The sequence below is a fragment of the Ochotona princeps genome, chromosome 6 (genome assembly GCF_030435755.1).
Source record: "Ochotona princeps isolate mOchPri1 chromosome 6, mOchPri1.hap1, whole genome shotgun sequence".
NCBI lineage: Eukaryota > Metazoa > Chordata > Mammalia > Lagomorpha > Ochotonidae > Ochotona > Ochotona princeps.
In genome coordinates, this window is record NC_080837.1 from 29,849,780 (window position 1) to 29,870,542 (window position 20,763).

At 38.9% G+C, this 20,763-nt stretch overlaps 1 protein-coding gene across 1 annotated transcript in view; it reads left to right on the forward strand.

Moving 5' to 3' along the window:
- Positions 1-20,763, forward strand: part of ATP8B4 (ATPase phospholipid transporting 8B4 (putative)) — a 254,776-nt gene that overhangs the window by 78,088 nt on the left and 155,925 nt on the right. The window contains exon 4 of the mRNA XM_058665877.1: positions 20,524-20,637. Coding sequence (XP_058521860.1) covers positions 20,524-20,637 — 114 coding nt within the window. The remainder of the gene's footprint in view (positions 1-20,523; positions 20,638-20,763) is intronic.

Consider the following 20,763-nt stretch of genomic DNA (forward strand, 5'->3'; position numbering starts at 1 on the left):
ACAGCACTCATTTTAAAATGAAGGTTTTCTTCATTTATATGAGAAATATTTATTGAGTGTCTACTAAATGACTGGTACAGTTTAAGTAACTTGGGATACATTGGTGAAGAACCTCATGAATTACAACGTAAGTCCTTATCGTTTTATGACTTAAGTTGCTATAACGTCTTGTATAAGCTCTGAAGGAGTAATTGAATTGCTTTTGTAGATGACATGCTCTGTCAGTCCTAGAGTAAGACTGTATGTCATCACATTTAATGAAAGGCAGGATGGCCATTAAAGCGTAGAATTGTGGTTAGTCATGTGGCATACATTGGCAGTGTCCATTCAGGTACTGGCTAGAGGAGAAAGATGTTTACCTACTGAATTTTAAAAAATATCCTGTTCTTTTAATGAGTATCTGGGGATGGATGCATTGAATAAGTTACCCTTATAGTATTAAACATTCAACTGTAGCTAATAGCTCTTTTCTCATGTTATGTCAACCATACCAGCTTATGATTATAATTTTATTTTCCATGTAGGTTTCCCTACAGGCAGCAATTATACTTTTCATATGCTGGATTTCTCATTGTAAAACAATTTATTGGTGCTCTGTTTTATTCTTCAGTCTTGTAAACTTAGTTAAAGCAAAGCTGCCCTGCGGGGAAGGGATGTCCTGGTCACCTGAGAGGGAGGGCTGAGTCTTCATGTGATGGGGAGGTCGCTTCGTGTGGCCTCCTGACCTGCATTGATTTAGACCTGTTGGTCACCACTAGACTTGGTCCCCCTGCTTTCCCAATCATCCTGCAGCTGGTTCCCCAATTACAGAGAAAGATTCTGGAAATCCTGAACATCAAATATCAAGTCCTAACAGCACTGTGTGTCTATTTATGTCCTTGGCATTGTGAAAACTAATCTATGGAGTAATTGCGCAGTTGGATGCTTGGCTGCATTTACTCACTTTCCAATGTGTACTAAGCATTTTCATTCTGTGAAAAGCAATTCCACAAGAACAACCCTATTTTTACTTGCATTTTACAAGATGATGCCATGTTTTTCTACTTACTTTTTACTTGGTCTACAAGATGTTTCAAATTTACAGAGCAGCCTGGGAAATAATGTACTTGCATGACCACCACTCAGATTAAATAGATGTTAATGTGCCATGATTGCCTTGAGTCTTTCTTTTACAATCGATGATATGCTAATGATTCAGAGGTGGCTTTCTCTGGAGCTTTCTTGATATCGAATGAGGGCACACAGCATGCCTTTGGTGGCTGCGGCTGCTGTTGGATATCCTAGTAACAGTGAGGCAGTAGAACAGTATCCTATGGCCATAGCCAGTTGACAAGGCAAGCAGCCTGGTGTTTGAGGAAAACCAGGCCAAGGGAAAGTCAAAATCCATCATGGACCAGAAAACTATAAATAGCAACTAAAGTTGAGAAGGGTAAGTTTCCATGGTGGGCATCCCTGCTCTCCTGACTCCTGAGGTGGCTCAGGGGAAGTCTGCTCTTGCCAGTTCCTAAAAGGAGCATGGATCCCTCCCTATGTCCAGCTGGTATTACTTTGATTCAGGAACTCTTGACTGAGGTGACTGGCATCGCTGTGAGCTCTGGAGCCTGTTGACCTCAGTCTGCTCAGCTTCAAATGGGGTATTAGAAACATAGTTTCACATAATTATTATAAAGAGCAAAGTAAGAACATATTGGCCCCATGTGCTAGTCTATGCACAGAAGGAATTTGAACCTATGGTGATCTGATTTTAAGATTTTTAATTTTTTAAAACTACTTCTTAAATGGAATATCCTTTTAGGAAAAAAATAGCAGCCTGGGGAGTTCAGCTCAGTATTGCCCAGCTTTAAAGGCTGTTACCCTGAACAGAAATGGACTTAGACTCCAACAGAGTCCACCCAGAATGTTCATAACAAGGAGAGGAGTAATGTTCCCACCAAAAAAACTGAAAAGGAGATAGGAATAAGCCAAAATTTAATAGCCAAAAAAAGAAAAAAGTGAAAGCCACTTAGATGTCGTGGTTTTGGATAAGATAAATGATGGAATGGTCCTTTCTGTCTTCTTGCTAACTTGTGACTGATCTTGATCTGCTTGTTTCTGAGGGTCAGTCATCTCATCCATTAAATGGGGAAATTTCCCTTGAAGGATTATTTCTAATGGATCAAATTAGATACTTTACGTAAGATATTTGAGACTAGGAAGACCAATATCACATGCTAAATGTGTGCCAGGTCTGGTGCTAAGCCTTTGTTTTCTTCTGGTTAATTTCTTTTTTAAGAAAAGATTTATTTATCTGGAAAGTCAGAATCATCCAGAGAGAGGAGAGACAGTTCTTCTATTTATAGGTTCACTTCCCAGATGTCCCCCCGCCTTTTAACTTAAATTGAATATGCCTATGGGCAAGTACTCAATAGGGTTTATTTATTTTTTTATTTTATTTATTTTTATTATTTTTAATTCATTAATTACATTGTATTATGTGACACAGTTTCATAGGTACTTGGATTCTCCCCACCCCTCCCCAAACCCTCCCACCATGGTGGATTCCTCCACCTTGTTGCATAACCACAGTTCAAGTTCAGTTGAGATTCCCCCATTGCAAGCGTATACCAAACATAGAGTCCAGCATCTTATTGTCCAGTCAAGTTCAACGGCTTCTTAGGTATACCCTCTCTGGTCTGAAGACAGAGCCAGCAGAGTATCATCCCGATCAATTAAAAGCTCCAACATACCATCAGCAAAAATTTACATCATTATGGAATTAATTGACATAGTAATGAGTAACCAATATGTTAAAAGTAAATGCGAGTTCTTCACCACCTTCTGTGACCACTCAATAGGGTTTAAAATCTCTGTAAAACATTTGACAAAGTAAGGTGTCAGTGATAACTATTCTAAGAAAACATTGGGAAATTGACTAAACCTAGTTTTTGTAGCAGAAAATAAAACAACAAACCTGTGAGGCTGGAGTTGTGAAAGTGATGGAAAAATTCATGTGAATTGTGCAGTGAAAGAGATTGCATGTAAAGCAAGAGAATTCAAAGCATGAGAGTCTTTACCAGATATGATACACTGAAATAGTAATAACTCAATGAGATATTTATTACTTTATGTAAAGCAATTAAAGTTCAGAAAACTTTCCTACAATATTAGCAAATATATTGACAGATACATGTTTATGTATTAAGTTTTTGTTTTTTGTTAATGATAGCTTAACATCCATAGTCTTTATCATATAAAGGGTGTAGCTCTAGACACTCTAGTGTATTAACTTTATGCAACTTCTATGAAGTAGCTTTTATTTGTGAAAGCATTAAGGCATAGAGATCTGACTTCAGTGATGCGCTCAGGGTTGCAGACAATGACCTCATTCATCCAGCTGTGAATCTGCCTGTGAACTATGTGCTTTGCTCACATTTCACAAAACCCAGAAAGGGTGAAGCAGATGGAACTCCACTTAGTGACTTCTTTTACATGGCTAGATCCTAATTTAAGTTGCTATGTTGTCCATATTCTAAAGCCCAAGGTTTTTTTTTATTGCATATTGCTACTTTTTTGGAATAGTTCTGGAAAAAGAAAATAAGATATAAATAAAACAAAAAAATAAGAATAAATAATAATAAATCTTTCCCTCTCAGTTTGCTTGTCTTCTCTAGATCGCTATTGGCTGAGTTACTGTCTAAAGACAAAGATATGAACAGGAGCTATAAAATTTCATAATGTGAGGCTTAGAATAAAGTTAAATCTTATCTTGCATTTATAAACAGGAATTCAGAGAAAAAATGTACAGATAAGTGGTGCCAACTCTACAAACATTAAACCTGGTCAAGCCAAGTTTTTCCTTTGGAGACTGAAGAAAAATAACTCAGTAACTGGAGAATCTTAATTTAGTAATACACTGTAAAGCTGAGAAGTTACAACTTATTAGGCTGTGCAGAAACATTCTTGAGAGATAACAGATTTAAACCAAAAGATGAGGTTAGCATTGGTAAAGCAGATTGGTATTGTGAGAACTGGAAAGGGAATAACAATTTTCAGAGGGATTTGGACTGCCAAGATATGTAGAAGAAAATGGCGGCGGAGAACCGAAGGAGACCCACAGTACTGGAATGATTATTCTCCTTAGAAGGACATCCAAAGCTTTCTTGGTTAATAACAGGAATACTAGAACTAATGAGAAGAGTTATATGAAACCTTGTGAAGGCTAAAAAATGTTAGAAACATTGTGAGAATGAGCCAAGTAGCCACACTCATTATCCCTGTTAAAAGAGGCCAATATAAATGGTAGAGATAGTAAAAACTGTTGATGTCAAAAACTGTCAGAAAAAAGTGTTAATTATGGCTATTTTCGGACTTTAAAAGAAAGACATGATTCTGGAACTCATTGCTTTTCATTTGTTCTCATTTCTCTCTTTTTCTCTGATGCTCTTTTCATTTCTCTTGAACTTTAATAGGATGTGGGAAGGGAGACGAACTCATTTGAGTGGTGTGAAAGTTATCCTGACTCATAAAATGCAGCACTTAATAAATTTTATCTGGATGTATTTCATGCACAAAGGTGGTTGGCAGATTTCAAAAGGATTTTCTTCCTGAGTTGGGTGATTGATCTTTCTGAGGGTGTTCACAGGCTTATACAATGTGTTAACTGTAGAGTTTTATGGCTTGTAAAGAAAGTCTCACATCTAGAAGTAGTGATTTATTTTCTGTTCTTAGTCTTAAACTGATGTATTAAAATAATGGTCAGTATATGGAACCTATTGCTGCTCTGATGGTTTTTGTGATTGGGAGAATAATGTCTGTTTGGATTTTCCAAAAACTGCTGGTTCAGTGTGACAAACATGGCTCAGACTCCCAGCAGTCAGTGCCATGACACCTCGAAATGTCCCTTCAGCATGAACACCATTTATTTTCTTCCCACTCATTTAAACAGGCATCTTGATGTTTGCACAGTCACTTCTCTTTCAACTCAGAATCTACATGGTTAAGAATGGAGTAGAAAAATATGGTCCTCCATAATTCTTTTTGTTCCTTTCAAATCACTAAATATTTTAGATGTATTCATTATAGTTGGAATATCATAAAAACTTAATTCTTTAAAATATTACTATATTGTATCAGTTGATACATCATAAGCAAACTTGTGGGGTAGTATGCAGTTTCAGTTAATGTACACTTGGTGTGATCAAGTCAGGGTGGTAAGTTCACTTGTGTGCTTATATGGTCACTGAATTTCTGTGGGTTCTCAGGATCTCCTTAAGTTTATATTATAATGAGGCATCTGTTTTTCTGGGAGAAGACTTTCCTGACAGTAAAATGTGATGATCATGTTGTGTGTGTGGAGGATAGATGATGATTCTTCCCTTTTTAAATTCAATTTTTAAAATTGAATATTTATAATGCATCCGCTTTCTACATAGAGGCATATATGTTAAGATTTGGGGCAATGTACAAAAAGAGTAAAAACTCAAAGGGATTGAAACAAGGGAAGTTGGTGTAGGCAGGGTATTTTAGGTTGGTCTCAAAGCATGTGCTGGAAGGACCTAACTGCTTGAACCAAAAATGTATTGAGTGCAATTGAAGATATTAAAAGAAGGGATTGTCAATTATGCTTTCCAAGTTCAAGGGCACATATAATATACTCAGGAACAGAAGACCCGCACACTACAGCAAATCTAATAGAAAGTAATAATGAAATGACAATGCTAGGTTCCAATTTAACACATATCCTGTAAATGTTAGGGAAAGAAGAACTCAATATAGAGTGGAAGTGTTTGGGGAAATTTTGTCAGAGCAAATAGAAATTATCCCAGCTTTGTTCATTTGTTAGGAATGTTAGCCACCAATGAAGTGAGGTATGTATCATGGAAAATTATGACTCAGGTATATGGGATCAGGTTATTTAAAAAATGAGTTTGAATAGGAGCTAATAGACATGAGCTGTGATATCTCAAGTAAAAAAGAATTTTGTTAACCTTTCATATTAAATAGAGGAGGTACTCAAATGGAAAGATTCATATGGAACAGAGAAGTTGGTGTGCTGAGTTGCAGATTTAGGAATATCATTTGAAAGGAGAGAATTAAAGCTAGGAGAAAAAATGAAACTTAAGGAATGATGGCTGGGCTGTGGCAGGTGAGTATGGAGACTCAAAGCCAGCTAGGAGGGAGGGAGGGAATTACAAGAGGAATCCAGAATTGCCAAGATGGGGGACCACAGAGGCATCAGTGAAATGAAATACTCCGGGAGGGGGACCCCTTGGAAACAGAGCATGGTCAACCTGGTTTAATGGTAGATGTCCAAGAGGTTAGGAAACACTTTTTAAAACAGAAGAAAGTAACTTGAAGACATCTAGAAGAGGTTTTAATCTTGACTTACTGAGGTTGAGGTCTGAAAGTCAGGGACCAAATCCTCTTTCTCTCACCCCTCAACAAACTGCACGAAGATGGTATTGGAATAGTCTGTTGAAACTTTTTGATAAAACGAAGAGAAAGAATATAAAAGAGATGCATCTTTAAATCAATCTTTTCAAGCAATCTTTTCAGCTTTTTTTTTTTTTTTAGATACACAGAAAATATGGGAGAGTGAAACCCTCTACTCTCTGAGAGGCTCTTTGGATAATATGACAGGGTGCATCCCAGCCAGCCAGGAAATGTGAGGCTGAAACTTCTCCCCAACAGGCCTTTACTCTGCTACTTGCTAACCAAAGAGCACAGATGACAAGCAGTGTGGCAAGCTGGAGTTAGTCACAGGAAGTGCCAGTAACTTGCCTTTGGTATGGGTTTCTGTTTGCTGTTGCTTTCTTGTATTGAGGCATTGCCATGGCAACACTGGCTTTTTATTGAAAACTGAAAATGACTTCTGTCTGCTATAAATATCTGTCTGTTGCTCAAGTTCTATGTGACAGAGGGCTTTTTTTCCTTTAGCAATTGTCACAGAAAAGATATGTTTTGACATCCCTCAACTATATTTTCTTGAACTGAAGCATAATTTTATCTTTTGGATATTTTATTTAGTATTATCATTTGGCTAAGCACTTATCTGATTTGTTTCCTTTGTTTAGTTGGTCTGTTTTCATTTTCTAGCCTCTGAATTCTGTTCCTAAGTGTTAAATGTTTTGAAGTGGCACATCACATTATTTAAGGAAACCAGTTAAACTCTACCACTCAGAGATGTTTGTTATTTGCCTGTTGAAGGTTTGAGGATTTGAGATGATTTCAGTATTCTCAGAAGCAAGTTCCCATTATTCTATCTGCTTTTTAAAGTAAATTTTAGGAAAAAATGTACAGATGTGATTTGATTTATTTTATGCATCACAGTGATAGGAAACAGAAAAGGCAGGCAACCAACATGCAGAATTAAAACAAGCCATTTCTATGATAGAGTTTTGGAGATTTGTTCTACCTTGTCTATAGCAAAATTAAGCTGAGAAATCAAAAGGGCAAGAAAAAATGTGACTTCCCTTGTGGAGAGAGAGCTGCAAATGCAGTTTTCTTTGTTGACGGATGTTTTATGAAAGTAATCCATAAATCAACTGTGTGAACGCAGTTGACAAGTTCAGTAATAACTGAGAGGTTAACAAACCCATCAAACCCAACAGTCTCGAAGTGGTTTTTGTTTTTTTTTAGACTGTACCAAATGATTCTGTGAATCCTATTGCTAAAAGATGGTAACTATCATGTTTTACAGTTTATAGTTCACTGAATGCTCAAGTTATTCATGTAAAAATGTCTCAGATTTATGTGTACTATTCATGTCTCAATCTCAAAGCAGAGTTCATATTCTTGCATTTTTTTATCTTGCCATCTATGTGGTTTTAAAAAAATAATCAATATTTAAGGTATGTTTTAAAATATATAGTATGGAAGGGTTAATCAGGCCAATTAATATACCCATATCTTTTCTTTCTGATAAGAAGACTTTCTGAGAAAGATGTCATCATAGCAATTAGGTTTACAGTATACAACTTTCTTAGAGAAGTAAGCTCATTAGACATAAGCTTGAAGACACTTCAAAAATGGTACAGGAGTTGATTAGGGCTCATTGCAAGTGTGTTGAGTGTAACTGCAGTTGAGTGTAACTACAGTTGGGTGGGTGTAATTACAACTTTCAACTGTATTCAGCCTTGAATTGTGAAACAATGATTTTTGAGATTATCACATTTCACTTGTGATTGATGAGCTGAGTCTCTAAGCTCCTGCTGCCCCTCCATTGATGTGTTCAGCAGCCCTGTTTGGATATTATATGTCCTCCCTAGTTATTAAGCTTGCTAGGTATCAGAGACACAGTAGTAGAGTGTTAGGTACTTATGGACATGCTATCGATGGTGACATTTCTCTGCTCTACTGTCCAACAGAGCAGGGAAGAAAGGTTGCCTTGTATAAGAAGAGTCACGTGTCTGTAAGGAAGTTAGCTTATGCCCATGTAGCATCTCAGCAGCAAAAATTTTTTTAAAGCTTTCCCATTCAGCCCTCAATACTAATTTCTGAGTAGCCATCAGTGAATTTTCCAGAGGCCTCTGGAGGAGGGGAAGTTACATCCCTTTTTTTCTAAGCGGAGGACAGTTAGATATGTTGTTCGTCAGTTAAGTCAAACGTATGTTCTCCTACTTTGTTACCTGTTGGTGTTAGCTTTTTCAGAAACAAAAGCAGAACAAATGTCCTGTTTCACAGGACAATTAGGATGCTTGTATTTAAAACATTGAACAGGATATTGAATAGACTAATTTCCTCGAGAATCACCTAATCATGCATTCCCTCCCCAAAGAGTTTAAGATGTTCTGTTACCTCTTGAAGTTGGTTGCTCAAAAGTGAAACACAACATTGTGAAAGTTATTTGATCAGTTAGATTTTTTATAGTCGTTGACTCCTGTTAATCTCATCTTTACTCAATTTTCATTGTTGATGAGGACTGTATCACGGTGATGTCTGTATCTTGTCATAGAACTTGGGCCATAACAGACATTTAATTTTTCCTTTCATTGTGTCATATATGGACTTACTGAGCATGTCTGGTACATTTTCCTTGATATCTAAACCAGTGGGGCAGTTAAAGCAGAAATTCTGGGAATAGTCAAGGCATTTAAAACCACTTTGCTCAGGTGAAGGGCAGCTTTGACTACATAATGACAATATAATAGCAATATAGGTAATACCATTATTGACTACATAATCATTACATCTCGCTTACTTAACTGGTACCAGTTTCTATAGCTAATTGTCTTTGCTCCTAACTCAATTTTCATTTGTACTTTATTGTTGCTGTTGTAATCGGTAGACATTCTTTAAAAAAGAAACCCATTGACTATAGTGCTGGTTTAGATGATTTCTATATGAAAGCAGAAAGAATGAATAGTTGAACTTTGAAGATTTTTTTTACCTGGCATGTTTTTGTAATTCTTTTTCTTTTTTTTAAGATTTATTTATTTTTATTTGGAAAGTCAGATATACAGGGAGGAGGAGAGACAGAAAGGAAGATCTTCCATCTGATGGTTCACTCCCCAAGTGACTGTAATGCCTGGAGTTGAGCCAATCTGAAGCCAGGAGGCAGGAGCTTTTTCCAGGTCTCCCACGCAGGTGCAGGGTCCCAAATCTTTGGTCTTCCTTGACTGCTTTCCCAGGCCACAAGCAGGGAGCTGGATGGGAAGCACATTGGCTGGGATTAGAACCGACGACCCTATGGGATCCCGGGGCGTGTTCAAGGTGAGGACTTTAGCCGCTACGCTATTGTGCCAGGCCCATGTTTTTGTAATTCTTACAAACCTCTTAGTCTCATGTTTGATATTTTGAACATTTTTATAAGCTAGATATCACAAAAATGCCATTGTCCTAAGGAAGGCGTTTTTAAGGTTAAATGCGCAAGTGGTTTGAATTCTTCGTAGTATATAGCAGATAAAGCAGTTGATAAAATCAGCTAAAGGAATATTTGATTTTTCTAGCTCCTGTTTACTATGATATGAGGAAATCAAGAAACTGCAAGTTATGCTGGAATATGAAAATTTTGTATTTATTCTTATCTTTCTTTGGTAATAATTCTTCCCTAAGATGTGTACTGGAAATCATTGGAATGTGTTTTGAATTATGAACGATGATATTAGCTCATATGATTTTTTCCCTTAATAAATGGAATTATTTTCCTCTCATGTTTTGTATTTTTTTTTAGTTGGGCTAATCAACCATGTATGTGGTTATTATAACATGTTTATCACTTTGTTAAATGCTTAAGAGCTTAACAAAGTCTGAGATCACAGCTCCTTACAAGCTTGCTATTCACTTGAGATTTTGCTGTTCCACATGCATCAACAAACTTATAAAAAGACCTTACAAAATTAAGTATAAAAATGAGTAGTCTTAGACTAATACTGAACATTTTTTATTATATCTGAGTAAGGAATACAATTTGCTAAACATAAATGAATTTCTTTTCTTGGAGTTAATAATTATCTTATAAAATTGTGGCAAAACACCACATTTTGTTGATATAAGGTAAAATTGTCTGTGGTTTGAATGCTTACCGATTTGCAGTGCACCAAGAATTGTTGTTGTGGTTTGAAGAATCTCTTGGCTACTCCAAAAGCCAAGAACCCTCACTTTCAAACTGATCTAGGAAGTTTCTTTGTTTCTTTTTGTACAACTTCTTGCTTGAGCTGATGTTTTTATTTCCCAGAAATTAAATTGGAAATGCGTTACATATAATTTGATCTTTAAAAAATTCTGTTTATCCACTGTATTTTTCTTAAAAGGTTGAAGGAGAAGTTTAGGATAATATCTTCTGCTGATTAGAAAGGACACCAAGTTCCTAGCCTAATTCGGGATGAAACATCACAGCGTTTTTATGTCTCATTGATTCAGTTCTGTGATCTGCTGGTTATCAAATGGGTCTCGGGGCTTGAACCTATAGGCATAGGTGGGGCTTTCTGGGATTTGTGCTAAGTAATCTTTTTCATGAAAACTGACCCTTACACAGAGTTCTGGGTGTATTTTGTTTGAAACTCTTGCCTAGTTGGACTGAATCAGGAGGAAGTATGTGGAAGAGGAAATTGAAAGAAGTGAGATGAGATGATGGGAAAGGTTGGGAATTATACTTAAGAGTCATTTATTCATGAAGCAGGAGAAAGGATTTGATCTGCTTTGTTTCATGTCAACTTTAAACACTGTTATTTTTTGGCTGGTTCCCATGATGGCTCCTCAAACATTAGATGCATTAACCCACTCTTACCTGACTTGAGTCTAAAGCTTAGAATTGCTTCTGCAGGAAGCACGGTTGCAAATATGACATTGAGCATCTGTCCTAAGGAGGTTTGATGGGAGATTCATACTTGAAGCCACTGTGACTTTTTCTTTGTTAAGCCTGAAGTGCTCTTGATCTGCTGGGCATATTGTTGGATCTCCATGTTGACTCCTACAGAAGACAACTGTTTTTCACCTGTGTCACCAGAGCATCCCCCTGCTAGTTCCCAAAGCAAATTTAGGTAGTCTAATTTGAATGATCTGAAACACAGCTTACAAAATTGAAAATTCATCAAACCTTTTGTGCCTAGTGTGATCACAAAAAAGATCAGTGCTTTATTCATGTTATTGTTGTATTTCAATGACAGGGAATTTTTAAAAAATCTTATGCTACAGTTCCATAGGCTCTGGTATCTGCCCTCCTCCCCCAACCCCATCCCAGAGTTCCCTCCCCACCACTGACTTCCCTTATATTATCACAATGCATAGTCCTTCATGAACATTCACAAATCTGCCATTCTGCCATTTGAATGTGTCCTGGTATTGTAGGTATGGACAATGGCAGAGCTGAACATTCCATTGTCAAGTTATATTTAACAGTTTTATTGGGAGTTCATCTTTGATATGGAAGTAGGGATGCATACTGCACTGCGTTCTCACATCTGGATATGATAGTCTGTATTACAGTTAATCTACATGATAGCTGATTCTTTTTGAAGTCGTCTTCTCCCTGTCCTCCTCACCATATGTAGAGAATTTTTCTTTCCTATTTGCCAACTGTCCTTTAGTCTCTTTCTGTCCGAACCTCTACTCTAAAACAAAAGCCACACAACAGATTGCGAATGGAAACTCAGGTGTTATGAGTTTGTCTAAATTTGGATTTGTACCTAACCCTGACTGCCAAGGGGGTGGAAACCAGCAAAATCTAGAACGTAGGCGGCCACTTCCTTAGGTGGCAGAGGGCTGCTAGTTTCCCAGCACCATTTAGGAGTGGATCCCCATAGCTACTTGAACTTTCCATCTCATCCCTGGGGGCTCAGGGGAGAATTGCTCAGCTCTCCCTAAAGTGATCTTTGTGTGGAACTTCAGTGTGAGAGCTAGAGCTCTGGGAAGGCTGAGCCTTTCATAGCGTGTGATGATAACACCCTGGTCTTTGGGGAAATACACCTTTTGGGTGCCCTTCCTAATTGTGCCTTTGTAATTGCCATCAGCACTGAGGTCCTGTTTGAAATTTGGCCAGCTTCCCACATTGCACAGTGATATGAATATGATCTCGGTTTCAGTCCGAATAAGACAAGCAGCTCATGTGCACTGAGTTGTCCCCAGACTGTTTGTAATTCAGGGAACAGGCCTGGGCAAGCCAACCCTCTCATCAGCTCAAAGAAATGGCCCTATGCTCACAGAAGTTCTCGCAGGCCTGCACTGAGAGAGGCCGAGGCCTGCGCCCTGGCCGACACTGCGGCTGCTGGGGTAAGGCATGGACAGGAGCTCCAGCAAAACAGAAATAGGAGGTAAACAGATCAGGTGAAACTCCCCTGAGAGTCCACTGAAGCCACCCTTAGCTTGCTTCTGTTTTCCATGCTTTCCTCTTCTCTGCAGGAAGTATTCTCACACACATTCATTTCACCAAAGAAAAGTTAACAGTTTGTTTGGAACTATCTTAAATGTTGTAAGCATCTAAACACCCTGGAGAAAAAAGAAATTAGTGTGATTAAATTAATCTCAGAGGGAAATTCAATTTGTTCCCCTGATAATTATCCAAAATGAGTTCTTTGTAGATTAATCACTATTCACTAGGCCATTTATTAGCTCTAGAACAGTCTTTCAGGCACTGGAACACTAAACCAAGGCATGGGGGTGGGAAGAGAGAAGAAGGTCAATGACACTGTGGCATGGAGTTGCTGTGTCAGAAGATGGTGTCCAGGATGCTCTCCTTGGCGCTGTATGTGTGCCCAAGGTCTAGATGGGAAATGAGCTCCCTTGACAAGGTGACAGTGTTCTCCCTAGATTGAAATCACTGGAAGTGACTGCTCCAGCTGATTGAATTAACTTGAGCTCTTTGTTGCACTGTATAGTTGACAGTGGTATTGTTCTCCACCAGGGTCAAGGGTGGCCTGTGAGGGCCAGTGAGCCCGTGAATTCAGACAGTTTTGGGACTCCTTGTTTCTGACCCATTTCCCAGGAAGCACAGCCCATTTGGGAGAACACGGGACTCCATGAGATGTGGCTTCTATGGAGAACCCTCACAACTGTTCAAAACCTATTGTTCATCTGTAAAATGGTGCAGGAATAATAGCTCACTGGAGTTTGTGAGGACCATCTGCGATGAAGTGTGTATGGTGCTCAACATTGTGCCTTGCATTTGCAAAGAGACAGTTCCCAAGAACTGACATCATTTTACAGCACAGAGAAATGAGTAGGAAGTTGTGCAGTTGCCTTGTTGTGCCTGAGTCTTGGTGACACGTGGGCTGGACTCTTGGACCTTTTCAGTGTTCAGTCTTTAAAAATGGTTGTTCCCTAAGGAAACCCATATGCTTGTGCATATACCTGCTGTCTTCACTATGGATGTGTGTGTATGTAAATGCAACTATCCATATCCTGTCTTCAAGTATACACATGTGTATATATTAGGTCCTCTAGGTACACACCCCTGTAGTAAAGACAGCCTATGCATTAAACACTAGTTAACGTCTATATTCCTAATTGAAAAACATATGGAAGTTCTTCTGGTAGCATAAGAATTTTTCTAGGCAGCCTGAGCTGTGGGGTTCAAGTGCCCATACTTTTGGGGGAATACTGAGGTTGTGTTGCAGTGGAAGGTCAAGCAAGGTGCTTCAACTCTGTTAGTCATGGTTTTCCTATAACAGTGATCACTTTCGTGGATTGCATCATCAGTTTACAAGCTTGTTGTCTAGTTACTCCTGCCTCTCCTCTACAGCTACAGTGCAGCTCTGTGGAGGGAAGGGCCATTTTCCTCTCCATATCTGTAACCCTGGCTAAACAATATATTACCTGCCACATAGGAGGTTCAACAGCTACAAGCCGAATGATGGATGAATGTTGAAGGAAAGGCTTGCACTGTGGTTTCCTGCCTTACAATGTTTTTGTTGCTCATGGCTGGGAGCAAAGGCTCAGGGGATTGTTACTGTGATATGGCGCTGGCATGAGGGGCTGAGGATTGCAGCCCCTGTTTGTAGATGGCCGGCTGTGGTTGACTTGCTTGGCCATGTGCATCAAGGAACTCCATCCTCCCTCCATCCTCCCCCTATCCCTGGCAGTCCTAAGGATGAGGCTCCTGCAGAGGCAGCCTTCTGTTAAGGCTCAGGAGCTGTGGTTGCGCAGGGCATCAGTGAGGCGCCAGACGCCCAATCTCCGCTTCCATTTGCCCCATACATGCATTCTTTTGGGATCTTTGCATAAACAGGGTACTTCACATACTTCCTGAGTTGTGCAAATGCCTTTTGGCCACTTCCTTTTTTTGAAGCAAGTACTCTGTGCACATAGTTTCTTTTCTTCTTGGTTTTCACTTTATGGTTTAGAGATAATTTCTCCCTGAAGAGTCAGGATTATTTTTCTCCTTAGAATCTAAATTGTACAATTACAATACTGTATCTACCTCCGCTTGTGGTCTGAAAAGTTGTTTTCCCCCTCAAGTTCCCAGCAGTTACTTTTTATAGCTATCATGGCATAAAGACATTTATCTTCGTGTGTAGGAAGATCTTCGGATAATGCTGAAGCTGTGGTGCTCATTTTGCAAGCTTTGGGCTTTGGCTTGAGGGATTCTCAGATGCAGGCAGTGTCCCCAAGCAATCACCGGACTTATGTAGCTCTAGCCTTCTGTAATGTATTCTTGAAGGCAAAGGCAGAGATAACAGTAAACTATTCCTTAAAAACATGAGTGGATTTTCCATTTATTATTAATGCTCTTACTAGGTGTTTTATTGATGGGGAGTAAAAGAAAAATCAACTCAGATTAACTTAGACAATGAGAGAAACAAACTGTATAACTAAAAAAAGTCAGCTACCTTGGAATTGGGTTGGTATAGTTTTCTGCTTCTCTTATATCTACATCTTTAGTGCAAAGCTTATTGTTAGCAGATTCTCCATTCATTGCTCCCAACATATTAGCAATAAATGGGGGCAACTTGCTGCAATAGGAAAGAGAAATTTACTTTCAACAAATTCTATAATTGACATAGGTCATTTATATATCATAGGTCATGTGCCCATCTCTAAACTCAGCCTTTTAATGAGGAGGATGGGACATGTAGTTGATATAAACTAATCTAGGCCTGATCCTGAAACTGTGGATGGGAGTTGAATCCAACCAAGGCACACAGGACCAGGAAACTGGAGAACTGCTAGCTGGGAGGTATTGGGTAGGGAGGGGATAGTCAAATATCTTACATTTGGCATTAACAGAACTGCATCGGGAGCACTGAGGTTATTTTTTGATGTTTTGGGGGCTGAATGTTTCTGACAATATGAAACTATCAGTGTTCGTTTTCATTTTGGAGGGGGTAGCCAATAGCTACTTTGATTGTTAGTGTTTGCATGCTCTGTCTTTTGGACACATGCCTTTTTTGGACAAGGCATTGTGAACATTTGGGTTGAAGTCCTAATGAATGCATTCAAGACTCCTCAGGACTTGCTCTCTTTTTAGACTGAACTGGAAGCTGCTGAGATGGCGGTTGGTTTGTCATGAGTGATGATGAATGCATGCATGTGCAGGAAGTAAGCTAGGTTAAACCGTGGTGATTTTGGACTTCTTATTCTGGCATAGAGAGCTTAACTTGACTAAAACTTTGTGTATATTCATCCTCTTGGATTATTTGAGGGTTGCTCACAAATATACTTGCATAATCCTTTCATAGGTGATGACTTAACCTCGTATGCCATGATGCTGACCCCATCTCATTTTTTAATGAGCTTTTTAAAGTGCCCTCATATCTAGATGTGAAATAGAGTAGTTTTTCTGGTAAAAAATTGAGGTAAGATCTCGACAATGTTCTGGTTAATTTAGTGGTTTGTTTTCTCTTTGCTTTGCTTTGTTGTGCAATACTTGTACAATGAGGGTATAATGAGAATGTCATTATAAAAAGTATTTCCTATTTTATTAATACTTTAATTTGATGGCTGATCTCTGAAGATTTTGTTAGTTTGACTTTATTCTTTCTCCCTACCAACTAGTCAAAGCTGGAAATGTGTTAAGTCTTTGGCCTTTCCTGATGGAAAACTATACTAAGCTAACTTGTTTGTATGGGTATTTGTCAGGGGCCAAGAGAAATACTCCTGAGGGAAACTGAGCTTAACGGGACTTCAAAACATTAGTGGAGAGGCGGACTTGACAGACCCTGTGAGTTTGTTATGAGCCTTTTAAAGTTCCACTTAGAGAAGGAAGCTGTGATTCTGCAGCATGTGGTAGGTCATCAGGTCCCTGCTGAGAGGATTGGCTGGAAAGGAGCAGCAGATAATCTGTTTCCTTCCATAAGGAAGTGACTGACACTTTCTTAAAAATTGGAGGAAGCAGTGAAGAATGTTTTTCCTAAGAGCAGAAGACTCCTCTGATGTGCAGTGAATTGGGGACAACAACATTGTAAAGCAGGTGTGCCATGGATCCAACTCTTGGCTGTCTCACTTGTAAACCCAATCAGCTTATGTGGATTCCCTGATTTTTGAAATTCCTGAATGCCTCCTGTAACAGAATAGTGCTTGTTTTCTGAGGATGTTCTGAGGATCAACAGCTCTTTTTAAAAACCACATATAAATTTTATTAATACTACAGAATACAAACATTTAAATGCTATTCAAAGGACCAAGTAATTGAATAATTTTAATATTCTACATTTGCAAAATCTTGGACAAATGCTTGATCAGACACTTGTTTTAAATCCTTTCTGTCCCTGCTCTCCCTCCATATGAGCTTGCACAGTCATCCCAATACACGTTTGTTAGTCTCAGGTGAGTATATGTTCATCTCTGTAACATGACAACAGTGACATAAATTTTATGTTCCTTTCATTAGATTCTTTTTAAGATTTATTTATTATTATTGGAAAAGCAGATTTCCAGAGGGAAGTAGAGACAGATAGATCTTCTCTCTGCTGGTTCACTCCTCCAAATGACTGCAACGGCCAGAGCTGAGCCTATCCATAGCCAGGAGTCTCTTCCAAATCTCCCATGTGGGTTCAGAGTCCCAAGGTTTTGGGCCATCTTTCCCAGGCTGTAACCAGGGAACTGGATGAGAAGTAGAGCAGTTAGACACAAACTAGTGCCTAACTGGGGTGTCAGTGTCTGCAGGCTGAGGATTAGCCAGTAGAGCCATCGAGTCAGCCCCTGGACTTTGTTTTTTGTTTTTTAAAATTGCTATTTATGTAAGATGAACAAATGCTATATTTTTATAATATAGATTTAGGAGAATAGTGATAGTTCCCACCCTACCCACCCTCTACCTTCTTGACATTAAAAAAGAATTCTTAATGTAAATCTCCTAAACCAGTACACTGGGAAGTATCAGCTCCTTTTATCTTCATTCTTCATTGTCATTCCTTTGGCAAAGACCCTGGTTCAGGCCACCAATCATTTCCCAGACGGATTGATTCAAAACCTCCACATTGCTCTTCTAACACCTATTCTTGTGTCATCTCCAACTTACTCTACACCAGTCATGTTTGGAAAGAAATCTCCGCAAGTTCCTTCTTTACTGAAAAGTTTTAAATGATTTCTGCTTTACTTGTGATTTTAACCTTTATGATAAAGACTAGAATTCTAGCATGGATTACAAGTCACTTTCCCCTTTAACCTGTTTGTACTGACTGTATGCTCCAGTCTCAGCTTTGGTTCCTCTTCTGCATTCCCCCTTTGGTCACCCACTTTTGTTGCTAGGTTTTAGAGGACCAACGCTTTGATTTCATCCTAACATCGCTTCCAAGGGGGTGGGATCTCTGCTGGTGTGACACTTCTCTCTGCACCCTGTGTGTCATCCATCTGTCTGCTGGGTCCATCTGCGGGAATAAAGGCAGTCAGCTCTGTTTCTCACCTGCAGAAGTGAGCCTGTTACAGGGAGCAGGTGTTTTTCTCATGTTCCTCTTTCCCATCGTGTGGGTGGCCTGGCCTGGTCCAGCATCCCCTTTGGCTCTGTGCTTGAGCTGGCCTGTCCTTCCTGCGGCTCCATAACCAGTCCACCCAGCTGAGCAGCTGAAGCCATGATTTCTAGCTTGGCTTCTGTCAGCACCAGTAATGCTCTGTGGTTTCTTCAGGTACCACTACTCTGTGTCCTCCTCTGTTTCTGGATGGCTATGTTTTTAGTTGTCCCTGATGGAACAAAGTAGTGGAATCCTGGGCTTTATTGTGGAATGTGTTACTCTAGAATCTGTAAGTTCACAGGCTGGCTCAACAAACTGGCTAAATATTAATGTGCCTGACTTAAGGCAGGGAAAATGAAAAAAAGAATAATTTTTGTTTTGTTTTTGGGTGAAATGAAGAAAAATGGATGGCTCCAGAGATTGTCCACGAGAGGGAGCCCTTATTCCTTATTAGCAGATGAAATTGAAGCTTTGCATCACCTGTGACTAAGTTCCAACAAAGGCAGGAGAACCACCATTCCCTATATGTAAAACTAAGTAAATAGGAGGGAATTACCACAGTTTCTGCTTGGCATTGTCACTTCATTGCACAAAATTAGCTCTTCACCAGTTTTGCAGGAGTTTCCTTATGATTCCAGTAGGGGTTTTGACAGTTAGATGTCGTATTTGTCGTTTTAGCAAGATAATAAGCTTCATCTCAGTTTTAGTTTTTAACTTAGAAGGACAATATAAAAACAGAATGTGTAATCGGTTGGTTTCATTTCCTTGTTTTTTTCCCCCTTTTTTGTCTAAGTCCCTTCATTAGAAAAGCGTGTCATGATCAATAGTTCTCAGAGTCTGCTGTCCCAGCCCAACTCTTGAATAGCTAACACTGGAAAAGCGACCCTGCACTTGCCTCTTTTCTGACTCTGCTGCACCTCAGAGCGCACAGCTCTGATATCTTGCTTTCTGGTCATTGTTAAAAGTAGTCATTTGCCAGATGCTTGTATTTTCATTAGCCAGTTAGTGATATCCAGAGCGCAAGTATGAACTCACTTAAAACCAGCTACAGCAAACTAACTTCATTTTAAAAATGCTCTTCTGGACATGTTTATACTAAATTTCAGCAAGACCTGTCAGTTCACAGCTTTGTGGGTATGATAGCATTAAGATTCAAGGGAGTACAGTTGAATGGATTAAGTGATTAAATATAGCATACTTAATATGTTTTATATTATACCTGAAAAAGCTGTTAACATTAATCTAGAAGCTTGCTATATTTTATTGTTTGGCTTAATTTTTTTTTGTCTTTAGCTCTGTCCCTTTTAGTGTCATTTACCTCCAGCATTGGAGGAATAATGTTTCAAAAATGAAAAGACATGAGTGTGGCAAGGAGTTAGAGAGGCAGATTAGGCTTTCATATGTATAAGACCTTCCCAGGGGCTGGTGTTTGGCGCAGCTGCTGAATCAGCACCTATGAAACTGGCATTCCATACGGGTATCAGCTCGTGTCCTTGCTGCTCCTCTTCTGACCCAGCTGCCTGCTAATGGGCATGGGAAAAGCAGCAGAACATGGCGTAAGTGTGTAAGCCCCTGTTATCCATGTGGTAGATGCAGATGCAGCTCCTGGCTTTAGTTTGGCCCAGCCAGGGCCAGTGTGGCCATCTGGATCATCAACCAGTGGGTCAAAGATCTTTCTGTAACTCTTTCAAAATTAACAGTTATGTCTTTAGAGAAGAAAGGCCTTTTTAGCAATTCTAACTGAAATAGGAGCAGGTTGTCTTGTGACACAGTCGATTTGCTGTCACAGACTGAGGGGGTCCCTTGTCTGGTCCTTAGAGGAATTGTACTTTGGAAAGGTAGACCAGGTCCTCAGTGTTTCTTGTAGCTGATGGACTCTGCATGAGAGCAGTTTCTGCATCCAGTAGGTATTTAAGCCAAATGAATAAATGCCCAAGTATCAAAACCTCAAAGGTAGACTTTTGCAATTCATATTTTTTTTTTTAGTGAAGGTTGAATTTATTTTATGGCATTGAGCAGCAGTTTTACCTAGTTCTTGGAGTGTGTCATTTTGGAAAAAAAATTAAGGCCTTGGGTCATGCAGAGTTTAAAATTTTCTGTGTAACTTTTTTTTCTGCTGCTGCTGTTGTACTGCTTATGCTCAACTTTGTAAATTTTAGAGCTATTTTTGATTGTGAACAGTGTTTTATTCCAAACTAACATGATGCTATTTCTTTTTCAGGATAATCGCATCCACACATCCAAGTACAGCCTTCTCACCTTCTTGCCAATTAATTTATTTGAACAGTTCCAAAGAGTGGCAAATGCATACTTCCTTTTCCTTCTGATTTTACAGGTACTGTTGTTTGTGAATATTAAATATCTGTTTAATAAAATGATTTAGATAATTGAAAAAATAAGGTAATTTATCAACTAAATTTTCATGATTCAGTACAACTGTCCTTATCAGATTTTTAATGCT